This window comes from Hyperolius riggenbachi, chromosome 5 (assembly GCF_040937935.1).
Source record: "Hyperolius riggenbachi isolate aHypRig1 chromosome 5, aHypRig1.pri, whole genome shotgun sequence".
Taxonomy (NCBI): Eukaryota; Metazoa; Chordata; class Amphibia; order Anura; family Hyperoliidae; genus Hyperolius; species Hyperolius riggenbachi.
Genome location: NC_090650.1, coordinates 30,774,131 through 30,788,043, shown reverse-complemented (window position 1 = coordinate 30,788,043; position 13,913 = coordinate 30,774,131). Strand labels below are relative to the sequence as shown.

The following is a 13,913-nucleotide window of genomic DNA, read 5'->3' as shown; positions in this document are numbered from 1 at the left end:
GACCGCCGCTTGGAGCGCATCGTGGGAGGCGCCGAGGGACGACCTAAGAAGACGTCAGACAGGTAAGCTTGACACCCCCCCAACACCGCACGGCATTACTGGGTGAGATCCGGATAGAACTATCCGGACTCACCCGAATTTGCGCCCATGCCTGGCTAGGAACACCAATGGAGTGTAAGGGAGGACAAACGGGGGACAGAAGGGGACACACTGGAGACTGAAGAGGGCACATGGGGGACACAGAAAAACACAATAATTGGGGGAGAACATCTACAAGACACTCCTGGAAAATGGATGTATATTTTTTCCGCCTGGTTTTAGCACTCTAAACCTAAGTGTGTCTTATATGCCGACAAAATACGGTATATTACCGATTTGTGAAAGTTTGCTGGATGGTGAATGTGCTTCATAAATAAAAGAATTTTCCCAGGATGGCCTATGAGTAAATCAGAGATTCAAGTTTTTACACAAATATTGCACGGAGTGTCTCATATAAGGGTCCCTCAAGGCAAAAGCTCAGGAATACACAGTCCAGTGGGAGGATCTTGACGAGAAAGGAAGCGGAAGTACAAAGCACCCTAGAAATGTGGGAATAAAGAACAGGAGATCCAGGGTGCTGATGGACAGCAGATTTGAAGCATAGAGGAACAGAAGATCTAGGGTGTTGAAAAGCAGTATAATAATGGACTGGAGAGCAGGGCTGAGAATTTCAACAGGAGATCCAGTGATGGACATAAGATCTAGACCTACAATCTCAGCAGAACACACTGAACAGAAGTTTTGGGTGCAAAGTACAGCAAAATAACTGTGGAAAATATAAGAATGATATGAACAATCCGGCAGGAGATGGCTGATCAGTTCAGAATAAGACTGATGGTGGAAAAGGGGTCAGAGAGTTAGTTGGAAAATACAGGTGGGACAACAGAAGATTCAGGATTGAGGAAGCCTTGGTTTTAGACCAGCAGATATAATGTGTATATTAATGAAAGGTTAGAAGACACACTGTGTTGGGGATGGTTAATTCAGAGGATTAGAGACCTGAAGTACGGGGACTGAAACCGGCAAAATTAGAAGACATAAGAGTTGGTATCGCTTCTTATGTTGAGGGCTCGTTCAGCCTGTGATATGGCATCATCGGCCCTCTTGGTCAGCTCTTTACACTCTCTCAGAATGTCATTGAACTGTTTGTAGGTCTCCTCAATAATGGTGCTCTGAGGTGGCTTAATGTCCCAGAAGCCTTCTTCCACCCATGGCTTGATGGACCCCGCAAGTTCCACTGTCCCGTTGCTGGTGATGAACCTCTTTAAGGAGTTGTCTATGTCTCTGCACAGGTGGTAAAGATCACTGCCAGTACCTGTGACTCTGTCACCGTCTATCACCCGGACACTGGGTATGGTCTCCAGTACCGCAGGTCTGTAGGAGCCATTCAAACAAAATGGGTTACTCAGGTTGTAGACTGGATCCCGCAAGCGAATACTTTCCAGCTTACGAAGTCCCTTCAAGCATTGCAAGCTATCGACACTACACAACATGTTTCCAGCCACATTGAGAGTTTGCAAACTGTCACAGGAGGCCAGGGGCTCCAGGGAGGAGATCCGGTTACACGACAAGTTTAGAGCCACCATCATCTTCAACGAGGACAGTGGAGCTAGGTGGGTGATGTGATTGTTGGACAAATCCAAACGCTCCAGGTTCAGACACTCCCCGATACAGCCCAGCTCATGTATCCCCGCACCCCGCAGCTTGAGGAAGAGAATGGACTCCAGGTCAAACTCACCAGTACGAGATTTCAGCATCTCTGGGGTGATCCTGGAATTATCCAAGTTCTCCTCTTTATTATTCCTATTATCCATGGTTCAAAGATCAACCAAAGCCACCACTGAGAGGATCTACAGTATGGAGATCTGAAGAGTCAGCCAACAGAGACAACCAAGGTCATTCCAGGTGAAGAACTCCGTAATATTCAACAGGTATCAAAAACAGAAGAGGGGGAAACACTTCTTCCTCATTTATAAATACCTGAAATCTGAAAAACAAATCAGCCCATGCTCAGTCTTCTGATATTAGTTCCATGATTGCTGCTTTCTCCAAACATCTGATGACGCTTCTTTATTTAGAGTCTGCACAGTAGGATAACCAGGGTTTAGTCCCATAACATTAGTGAAAAGCCCAGCGGATGTTCTGAAACAGAAGAGGGAGACCAACATAAGACAAAGAACTATAAGAATTAGTGTCACCAGGCACATATCTGTAATATTACAAGTTTGGGACTCTGAAGCTTATCATTATAGAACACACACATCAAAAATGTATTATGCCTTCGGGCATTCTGCTGAGGCGGGATTAGGTTGCATGCTGGGAAAACTACTACAAAGGTTTCAAGAAATGCAAAGGAAAACAAGACTGCAGGAAAAGCATTTTCATGTGTTTGTGGTTTTTAAAAGGCAGCTCAGCACCCAAGGGAAGTCCATAATAGAGTGTGCCATTGGGGGTGATCAGCATTAAAGGGAACCTAAACTGACAAAGATATGGATTTTTCTTTTTAAAATAATACCAGTTGCCTGACTCTCCTGCTGATCCTGTGTCTTTAATAATTTCAGCCACAGCCCTTCAACAAGCATGCAGATCAGGTGCTCTGACTGAAGTCAGACTGGATTAGCTGCACGCTTGTTTCAGGTCTGGTATCCAGCCACTACTGCAGCCAAAAAAGATCAGTAGGACTGCCAGGTAACTGGTATTGTTTAAAAGGAAACATCCATATCCCTCTCAGTTTAGGTTCCCTTTAAGGTTAGTACCTATGAGGGCTTCTCATTTACTCCACCCACCCCACCCCCTCTGTATGGAATTCACTATCTTCAGTATGGAGAGACTGCAGGTGCCACAGAATCAGGTTCCCAGCAGTATCGAGCACCTCTCACTAAAATGCAAGCCAAGAGATGTACTCACATAGACAGACTACATTTCCAGGCATGCACTGGGCCGGACAGAGGTGAGCAACACTGCTGGGGGAGCTTTACAATTCTGCATCAGTGGTCTCTCCGTGGAAAAGATCCCCCCGTCCCCCATAGGAAAAGATCCCCCCCGTCTCCCATAGGTAAGTAATGCGATCATCCCAACCACCCGCCACCCCCAATGAAACACCATAACGAACCTCCTATATATTTTTGTATTTAGGAGCTCAGGTCCCTTTAACCACATGCTGCCAGGATGTAGGACCTATGTCCAAGATGGAAACCAATGCCATTCACGCGTGCTTCTGCCCACCGCAACACTGATCAGTGCCCCGTTAAGCTGCAACGATCGCTATTACAATGAGCGATCATTGTAAACTATGCACAGGAAGTACATTACTTCCTGTATTGCTCGTGTGCGCAACTCCATACTGCACCACTGATTGGGCAAAGGGATCATGTGATCCCTTGACCGCTGTGGCTGCAGTGATTGGCCCAGCCAATCAGTCTCCTCCCAGTCCCTCAATGAACACTGTTACTGCTAGTAAGTAACCCTGAGGACTGAAGTGGTTAAAGATGGCAATTGCCTGAATTTGATGCACATTCACATATCAACATTTTTAAACAATGGCCGAGGAGTAGCTAGTATTATTGGATTTTCTATGGTCAAAGCTTTTTTTTAGTTTAGCTTCTCTTAAAATTTCCTATAGATTGTGTCTTTCGTACACCTCAATGTAAAAAAAACAAAGCAAAAAAACAACCTAATTACAGTAAAATCTCATTATAGTAAACTCTGATAAGAATAAACTTCTGATTATAGTAAACTCAGTCCACAGGTCCCAACCGCGGGACTATGCATAGCTCCACCAATTGTAATTGTAATTTCGATTACAACAGCAGTGGGGTGGGGATTTGACTTACCCATGTTGCTGCCTTTAGCCAATATGCTCCACATCACTCCAATGCTTCCACCTTCCGGGTTTGAGAGAAGAAGCCTTGAAGAGACGTGAAATATGACATGGGTAAGTTAACCCCCTCTGCAGCACCCAGCAAGTTGTAATCGAAAATACGATTATGATTGACAAATAGTCCCACCTCTAGTCCCGACTCTCATGCTTCTGATGTATGACTATGTATGCCCAATCCTTATATAGTAAACTTCTGTTATATTAACAACTTGGCCAGGTCCCTTGCAGCCAGAGCTGGGACAAGGTCCTCCAGCACCCAAGGCTGAGACACCAGAGTGTGCCCCTCCATCCCTCCCACCCCAGCCGTCACACTGATTGCTATTAGACTAAGAGGGGCCCCAGGGCCCCGAACAACTTAATCTCTAGTTATCTGGCTCGCAGTCACTGCCATGTATCCCCCCCCCCCTTTTTTTTTTCTCTCTGCTTGCACAATAGGGGGAATGATAACTAAGCGAGCTGTGCGCCCCGTCCTACACTGCGCACTGAGCCTCTCTCACCTCTGCCTCGGCCCCGCTTGGAGCTTACTATAAATGGATTTTACTGTAACAAAAATAGCAAATCAAACCTGCAGCCAGAGCCCCAACATATAAAATGCTACTTATAACATTTTACACAATTAATCCTGATTAAAAAAAAATAAAAATCTGAATTTGTACTCTGGGACCCTGGCAAAGCGGATGGAGAGTGATGTGCATGGGGTGGGAGGTTCGTATAGCCACACACCGGTCACATCAGCAGCCCCAGGAGTGGGGAGGAAACAGTAGAGTGTCAGCTCATGGGGTGCACTCAAGCTGCTGGTACATTAGGATGGATAGCACCATGCCATTACCTGTCCCCGAACGCAGGGAGGCCCCAGAGAGACTCCCCGGCTCAGCACAGCAAAACCCCGGCCATCCATTCCATTCAGCCTTACCCGGAGAGCGGCGTCCTTCCTTTCACCTGCCGGCCAATCACGGACAGCTGTATCCCCGAGCAGCCAATCAGGGATAGCTGTATCCTCGAGCAGCCAATCAGAGGCAGCTTTATCCCCGAGCAGCCAATCAGAGGCAGCTTTATCCCCGAGCAGCCAATCAGAGGCAGCTTTATCCCCGAGCAGCCAATCAGAGGCAGCTATATCCCCGCGCAGCCAATCAACAAGGGCGTGGGTATGTGAGGAGGGTGGTGTAGCGGCTCCAGCTGTTCGGAGTAGCGAGGCACAGACGTCACGTATCATCATCTGCATCACCAGAGACGAGCCCCGTCCCAATACGTTATTTCCCCCCCCCCCCCCCCCCATTGATTAATGAGGCTGCTAAGCCAGCCTCTGTCTTGTGAGCTGTGCAGCATTTCTATTGGCTGAGAGACCCCAGCGCTGCTCTGCATAAATCGCAAACGCACGTGGGGAGGGGTCACTATGCAAACTACCACCTCTAATCTCTACCCCAGCCAAGTAGTGACAGCTGCCATGGTAACTGTAGCCAGGCAACCTTATTCTTGCTTCTGCCGGAGTTTACTGTGCTGAGGAGCTACTTATTCCCTTTGCATATAAACGTAATGGCATTTTTTTTAATTTAGATTGACTTTAACTACCACTAAAATCTACCGTAGATATATATATAAAAAAGGAGCTTTGAGGGCTCATACACACTAAGGGCGTTTTTGCCCTTTTTTCCAGCGCCGGCGATTTTAAAAATCGCCCACAAAACGCTTGTGTAATGAATCTCTATGAGAAGGTTTATATCAGCACACTGCGTCCGCTTTGCGGTCCGCAAAGCGGTGGTGCCTGTAACCATTTTTGGGGCTATAATGGAGGGTATAGGAAGAGAGCTAAACGCTCACAAGACCGCTTTATGCGGTGATTACGTTTTTTAAAATAAATACATTGTATTTATTCTTTTCCGGGTCAAAGAGTTCACTTCCTGACTTACATCAGGGAGTCAATGAAAAAAACGCTCTGGAAAAGTGCTTGAAAAGCACTTCTACCAAAAACGCAGTGCACAGTGGAGTGCCGGGAGGGGAATAAAATCGATACATGCTTGTGATTATGATTGCGATTTTAAATGTGAACGAGGCCTTAAAGGAGTTGTCAGGCAAAAATTAAGAAAATAAGCGCTACTTACCAGGGGCTTCCTCCAGCCCCAAGCTGTCCGCTCCGGCCCACATGGCGGTGATTGACAGCGCCGATCGCGCAGGCGCAGTATCACCGGGGACCGGGTCGGAGCTCCGGCGAATGGCTGCGGGGAGAGCTGCGACGAGATAGGTGTAGGGAGCTTGGTGCTGGAGGAAGCCCCCGGTAAGTAGCGCTTATTTTCTTAATTTTTGCCTGACAACTCCTTTAAAGAAAACCTGTAATGAAAAAAACCTCCTCTGGGGGGTACTCACCTCAAATGGGGGAAGCCTCCGGATCCTATTGAGGCTTCCCCCGTCCTCCTCGGTCCCACGGCGGCAGCGATAAAGCTCCCCGAACAGCGAGGATGTCAATATTTACCTTCCCGGTTCCAGCGCAGGCGCAGTATCGGCTCTCCGCTCGGAGATAGGCAGAAATAGACGATCGCTGTCAGCCCGCTCTACTGCGCAGGCGCAAGTCTCCTGCACCTGCGCAGTAGAGTGGACCCAACAGAGATCGGCTATTTTCGCCTATCTCTGTGCTGAATTTGCAACAGTGCCCCCGCTGGAGCCAGGAAAGGTAAATAAATCATCGCTTATCAGCGCTTGTCGAGGGAGGATTTCGGGACACTTCGGGGGAGCAAGCGCTGGACTGCCTGCATCTACGGGGAGGGGGAAGCCTCATTAGGACCCTGAGGCTTCCCGCTCCCTAAATGAGTACCGACCAGGGGAACATTTTTTTTGTTACAGGTTCTCTTTAAAGATGAACCGTTGCGAAAACATTAAAATTTAAAACACAAACAAATAAGAAGTATGTTTCTTCCTGAGTAAAATGAGCCATAAATTACTTTTCTCCTATGCTGCTGTCACTTACAGGAGGTAGTAGAAATCTGACAGAACCGACAGGTTTTGGACTAGTCCATCTCTCCATAGGGGATTCTCAGCATGGCCTTTATTCTTTATAAAGACATTCCCTGAAAAAGATTTATACAAAGATCCTGGCCAGCCTCCTAGTTCGCTGTACACTTATTTGGCAGTTGGACGAAGCAACCGCCATTCACTAAGTGCTTTTGAAAATAAAGAAAACCCTGAGAACCCCCCATGAGGAGATGGGCTAGTCCAAAACCTGTCTGTTCTATCAGATTTCTACTACCCACTGTAAGTGACAGGAACATAGGAGAAAAGTAATTTGTCTTATTTTACTCTGAACGAAACATACTACTTAAATGTACAAGTTTACATATAAACTTTTTCGCGACAGAGGTCCTTTAAAAAAGCTCTGCTAGTGTGAACCTGCGCTTACTAGTGGAAAACAGCCCTTAAGATGGACACACACTATACAATTAAAATATCCAATTTTACACCAATTCGATAATTACGATCCGTTGCCCCCCCAAAAAAAAAAAAATCAAAAGATTTTTTTTCATTAATTCGAGAAATCTGATCACATTTCCCATTTTTATGTGATAATAGATCAAGAAAACGAATGGTTGTCCGCACAATGCTCCTAAAATCCAATACATAGCTATGAATAAGGACCAGTAGGTCCGAAACATGTCAGCTGGTGATGTGTGTTGATCTTTGCTGGATACGTCCATGAATAAAGTATTGGATTTTAGGAGCATTGTGCGGACAACCCTTCGTTTTCAAGTGTACTTTTGGATTGGCTGTCCTGGTCTCGCACTGCCCCTCATGGAGTGAGCGGTTTTCTACTTTCTTCCTCTATAATAGATCAAGAGTTGAATTTTCTGATCATTTTTTATCAAAATTGTATGGTGCGTGGTAGATTGTCAATTACTTGATGTACAGATCCAACCATTTTTTTCTGAGTTTTGTTTTCATAATTGGGGGAAAATATATACATAGGTGGGTGGTACATTGGCCAGATTTTTGAAATGTTAGTGAATCAGAAAAAGTGATTAAAATTCTTGAATTGAAAAGATATTTTAAAAATTGTATGGCGTGTGGCCACCTATAGGGCTCAAACCAACTAGCCGCGCTTTTTGCCAGTGTTTTGAAAACGCTGTCCCATTACCTTAAATAGGAATCGCAGCAAAATCACAGCGCAGCAAAACTGTGCCTATTTTTCTGCAATTTTGAAAAATTGCGGTGATTTTACAGCAATTCTCATTCGAGTGAATGAGAGAGCGTTTTCAAAATACTGTCAAAAAAACGTTGCTAGTGGGTCGGATTAGACCGTATACATGGGTCGATTAGAGGTGGGAATCAGGATAGATTGCTGAAACAGAGGGAATGTCGTTGGATCTTTGATTTAAAAGCAATAGCCCCCCCTGGTTTAAATGAGATGGAGGGTTTTGCATCTTTTTACCCACATAGCCTAATGCGTTAGGTATTGGACGCCTGATGGGCGTATTAACACACTCCCTCCTGTCCCCTGTGATGCTATCTCCTTATACCATCTGGGTGGTCGTGGGCCCTTAATGCATGCTGCTCCCCTGACACCACTTTGGACAATTTTCCTTTTTTATATGCAGATAGGTTAGTAATTGAGGCGTAGTTCTAGCCGCTTTGGTCTCTAGTTGCTGCTTAATGCAGCAATTTAGACATATTCTGTGTATGTATGTGGTTATTTATTACAGGTAGTTATATGAGGTACATGACTGTTGAATGACATACATATGTTCTCTCTGGTAACTGTGTGTACCTGTGCGGCGGCTTGTTCGGTCTTGCACCCCCCTCCGTATGCGCATGCGGAGTTCCGCATTGTCCTGGGTGTCCGGGCGGCGGGACTCCTGTCGGCGCTATGCGGCTGGTGCGCGTCTGCCCCCTCCCCTCCCTGAACGCCGGTTTGCTGCGTCAGGAGGTGGATGTAGGTTGGTGCATGACGCGCACCGCCGCTACTGAGCGGTGGGCGTGACCGGACATTCCCGCCCCCAGGTTAATGATTGGCTTAGCAAGCCGATTTAATGTCTGTCTGGATGTTTAGCGGTGAGCCACGCCCCCTGAGGAAACGAGCAGGAAGCTCGTGAAACATGTCGGGGCTATAGGTGGCGTCACCGCGTGCTTGCTCTACTCTCCCACTGCCCTGACTGCCTGGATCGGCCTGGATCTCCTCATCACAGCAAACTTGAAGGAGCTTTGCACGGCAACCTTGGCCTGGAGAGTAACTTGCGAACTTTGCAACTAACCTCAGCATAAAGCAATCATTCTCTGGCGAACTACATCTAAGGTATTGCTTGTTGATAGACTCTCAAGCTGTGGGCTGAAGGCATATGTGTGTCTGTACTGGGAGCACTCTATACAGCATTGCCTCTACATCACACTACCGGCATGTCCATGATGTATACAGGCTATGTGATGTAAATAATCTTTGTTGATTGTCATTGCAAAGCTGCATGCTGCACACTGATCGTCTATGAGGACAATTGACCTACTAACTGCAAGCATTTGTCTAATCATCACCTTATCGTCAGCCTGTGATGTCTTTGTGCCTTTTCATTTATGTGCTTTGCATGAGCTGGACAAAAGTCGTACTGACTATGCTTTAGCTGCAGTGTGAATGGAGTACTCCAGACCGCTTTGCAACACTGGACTGCTCAATTATCAAGCGGGTTTTTTTGATCTCTAATCAACCACCCTACCAGTCTGGTAGGATAGGAATCACATCATCTGATTCACCATCTGTTGCATATGGAAGTATATATATTTTTTCATGTTGGCCAATAGGAAAGCTGTGTGATATGTGTGCTTGGATGGATGCAGGGAGCTCCCAGGTAGTATTATAGGGCAGTTGGATATTGAGGTTTGGGCAATTTTAAAATATTTTGTATAGATTTTTGATACTCATTAAAGTCTTTTTGATAAATTCACACTTTGTGTATGTAATTTTTGGTGTGTATCGTCTACCGCATGATTCCTTCCTAGTAAGTTTGTACTTGCTAGTGGGTTTGCTCACATACTTAAAGGGACTCAGAGATTGGGGGATACCAAAAATGTATACATACCTTCGGCTTCCTCCAGCCCCCTCCACACGGATCGATCCAATGCTGCCATCCTCAGCCTTTCTTCACCTTCGATAACGGGTCCCGTAACTTCGGCCAGTCGGTGCATGAGCAATGCACTCCTCCGTCTCTCTCCCGTGGCTGGGAGCATTTGGAGGGGGCTGGAGGAAGCCCCAGGTAAGTATACATTTTTGGTATCCCCCGTCTCTGGTACTCTTTAACTCAGATGTACTGCTCCCCAGTTGCTCCTCTCCAGCAGTCTCTCAACCCCATATACCCCCGACCCTCTCTTACTGCTCCTCTCTATTCCCCAGCTGCCCTCCTTATCCACCCATCAGCCCTTCTCCCTGCCAGACTGCCTCTCCACACACTGAGCTCACCTGCTATTCCTTCCTGGATCTCTGTGGCTTCAGATCTCTTCCTGCAAGCAGGGGGCGTGTCTACAGCTGGGTACACAACACTATCTCCAAGGTAACACAGATTTAAAGGAAACCTACAAGAGTGGCATGTGGAGACTGAGGCTGGAACAGGTATTGCAATAGGCACACCAAAATGACTGAAATGCTCCGCCTCCCCATAGCAAAACTGTTTAGATGTAAAAACTTAGGCCTTGATTCGCTAAGCTGCGGTTTGAGTGGCTCGAGTAAAAATCCTCAGCGCACACGATAAGGGCTGTGTATCGTGCACTTCTAAGGGCGGGTTCACACGGACGTTTTGCTGGCATTAAATGCAGCGTTTTAAAAGTAACGTTTTTAGGGATCTACCACCCTCCCGTGCAAGTAAATGGGAGCGTTTAGTACAAGCTTTTGCAGCTTTCATGAAAGCCTGGCAGTTGATCCCAGCGTCTTGTCTCATCTCAAAAGCAACATGCAGCTTCTAGAAGGCATTTGAAAGCCAGCAAAAGCCACTGAAAGCCAATAAAAGCCAAAGAAAGCCCATAAAAGCCCAGCCTTTCCATATACTTCCTGTAAAAGCCACCAAAATCCCAGAAAATGCAACGCACTCCTGAAAGCCATTAAAAGCCTTCAAAGGCCATTCAAAGCTAAGCTGCTAAATGCTGGCATTCTTGAAAAAAAAACCACAGCGTTTGAACCAAACGCTAAGCAGAAGCTCAGCAGAAGCCCATGTGAAGCAGCCCTTACGCACGCACTCTCCCTTGTTTAGTGGCCACTCTTTTACTCCCGCCCTGAGCCCCATCGCGTCCTGTAGCTGTTTAGGATGTGATCCCCACACTTTGATTGGCACAATGGGCTGCCTGTCAAGTGACTGGAAGCTACAGGACATTACAGGGTTCAGGGAGGGAGTAAAGAGGCCCGAGTCTTCACATTGCTGTTTTGGAAATACCTTAAGGCTACTTGCACACCAAGACGTTGCGTTAGGTGCCACGTTAAGGTCGCATAACGTGCACCTAACACAACGTATGGTGCTGCAAGAGCCGACGGTAGAGTGAGCCGCGTTAGGCGGCTCTATTCCGATAAAGTCTCCCAGAGTGGCGCTGATTGGCCGTCGGGACCACGTGACGCGGAGCGAGACACTCCGCATCACGTGGTCCCGCCGGCCAATCAGCGGCCGCCAGTGCAGTGAATATTAAGTAGCCATGTGCGCGGCTACTGTAGCTGGCTCTCCCCGCCTCCTCTCCGACCCCACTGCGCATGTGCAAACAGTCTAACGCGGCTATAGCCGCTCTAACGCCGTAGCATGCTGCACTTTCCGGGCAAAATTCGACACACACAAGCAATAGAACACAGCAATACATGCATGCAGCTACATTTGAGTCGTCAGCAGGTGCTCGTCAGCCAATCAGGATGCACGGTCATACACCCTTTACCTGCCATACCACACGGTGGCGTAGTGGTTAGCTCTCTCGCCTTGCAGCACTGGGTCCCTGGTTCGAATCCCAGCCAGGGCACTATCTGCAAAGAGTTTGTATGTTCTCTCCGTGTCTGCGTGGGTTTCCTCCGGGCACTCCGGTTTCCTCCCACATTCCAAAAACATACAGATAAGTTAATTGGCTGCCCCTAAAAAATTGGCCCTAGACTACAGTACTTAGACTACATAATATAGACATTTGGCAATGGTAGGGATTAGATTGTGAGCTCCTTTGAGGGACAGTTAGCGATAAGACAATATATATATATATATATATATATATACTGTACAGCGCTGCGTAATATGTCGGCGCTATATAAATACTAAATAATAATATATAAATACTAAATAATAATCTAGCAGCCATTAGCATTCAGGTGGGAGGCTTCAGTTGGACGCAAATCTCAAGATTGCGTCGCTAGCAGGACCGCCCCGTGCAGGCATCCCTCCCACAGGGGTCCCTCCCTAACCGCCCACCATGTCCTAGAGCTGAAAAAAAACGTTTAAAAACACACGATTGGTTCGCACGATGGCCAGGGGCCCTGGACAGCGTTACATGTAACGCAACGTGGGCTGTGTGAACAGCCCACTTGAGTTACATTGCTGTGCGTTGGGGGAGCGTTACAGGTGCACTAACGTGCGCCTGTAACGTCCCTGTGTGTAAGCAGCCTAAAGCAGAACAGTAATGAGAATAGCATAATAAAATTGCTTATTTTTTACAATATTCATTTATAGATTATTTAGTCAGTGTTTGTCCATTGTAAAATCTTTCCTCTCCCCGATTTACATTCTGAAATGTATCACTGGTGGTGACATCTTTAATTCTGCCAGGTGATCTGTACGGAATGTTCGTTAGTGAGAGTTCTATGCACATAGGGAGATCTTGCTTGGCAGTTGGAAAAATCTGTTATTTCCTACAATGCAATGAGGTTCACAGTAAACTGTCAGGACCATGGTGGTCACATCACACTGTGGGAGGGGTTTCACCACAATATCAGCCATACAGACCCCCCCGATTATCTGTTAGAGAAAAGGTAAAGATTTATTTTGGGAAGGAGGGGGGGGGGGGGGCATCAGCTACCGATTGGGATAAAGTTCAATCCTGGGTTAAATTTCCTGTTTAAAAGCAACTAATATCAGCTCTGAGGCCTGGTGCACACCAAAAACCGCAAGCAGATCCGCAAAACGCTAGCGTTTTTTCGTATTATTTTGAAGTGTTTTGCGGTTTTGTGCTGCGGTTTTTGGTACAGCAGATTACAGATATTGTTACAGTAAAGCTGTTACTGAACAGCTTCTGTAACAAAAACGCTTGGCAAACCGCTCTGATGTAGCATTTTTCAGATCGGTTTGCGGTTTTCCTATACTTTACAATGAGGCAGAAACGCCTCCGCAATCCAAAATCTGCAGCAGCCCGGGAGTATGCGTTTCTGCAAAACGCCTCCCGCTCTGGTGTGCACCAGCCCATTGAAATACATTACCCAAGCGTATCCGCACCCGCAATCGGATCTGAAAACGCGACCGAACCGCTCTGATGTGCACTAGGCCTTATTCTGTATATATGGAGGCTGCACAGTAGCACTTTTTTTCTTGTGCTGTGTAATTCTCAGTATCTGTTCCAGCAACCTATCCAATATTTTATTACCCACAATTCCACAGAAGTAAATATACCGGTACAGTATAAAAATCCCAGTATGGGTTGGAGGGAAGCAGATTCTGCACATCCGGTGACAATATCTTTATTTACATGATAGTAAGACATAGTATAGAGTGAGTGACAATGTACGGCAGATTATTTTGTTACTAGTGAGCTGTGACATCATTTCTACATTCAGTTACACATTTCCACAGTTCATGTATTACATCATACAGTAATCACACCAAGCATTGCTTATTAGTAGGAGGGCTTTTTGGTCTCTTTTATCCCCCTATATATTCCTAGTGGTTTGGGTCACCCAGAGCTGCTTGGTTACTGTGTTACTGTGTACTGGTCCAAGCCCCTATCCCATACAGCCCTATCAATCCTTGGCATTGTACTGAGGAGGACTAATAGTCAGAACATGTCTACATGTGGGGCTGTT

The 13,913-nt window shown here is 46.5% G+C and overlaps 1 protein-coding gene across 5 annotated transcripts in view; it reads right to left on the bottom strand.

The window, feature by feature from the left end:
* The window catches only part of LRRC61 (leucine rich repeat containing 61), a 40,748-nt gene extending 35,914 nt beyond the window's left edge, over positions 1–4,834 (bottom strand). For 2 of the 5 annotated variants that reach the window (XM_068235349.1, XM_068235354.1), the window contains exons 1-2: positions 4,749–4,834; positions 2,020–2,181 (exon numbers count right to left, since the gene is read on the bottom strand). Coding sequence is in view for 2 of the 5 variants with exons in the window: in XM_068235359.1 (XP_068091460.1) it covers positions 1,068–1,853 (786 nt within the window). In the remaining 3 variants the exon portion in view is untranslated. Of the gene's footprint in view, positions 1–81; positions 2,182–4,748 lie in introns of those variants that run through there. The other 3 variants (XM_068235351.1, XM_068235359.1, XM_068235350.1) reach the window with 3 other exon arrangements.
* Between the last annotated feature and the right edge of the window lie 9,079 nt (positions 4,835–13,913).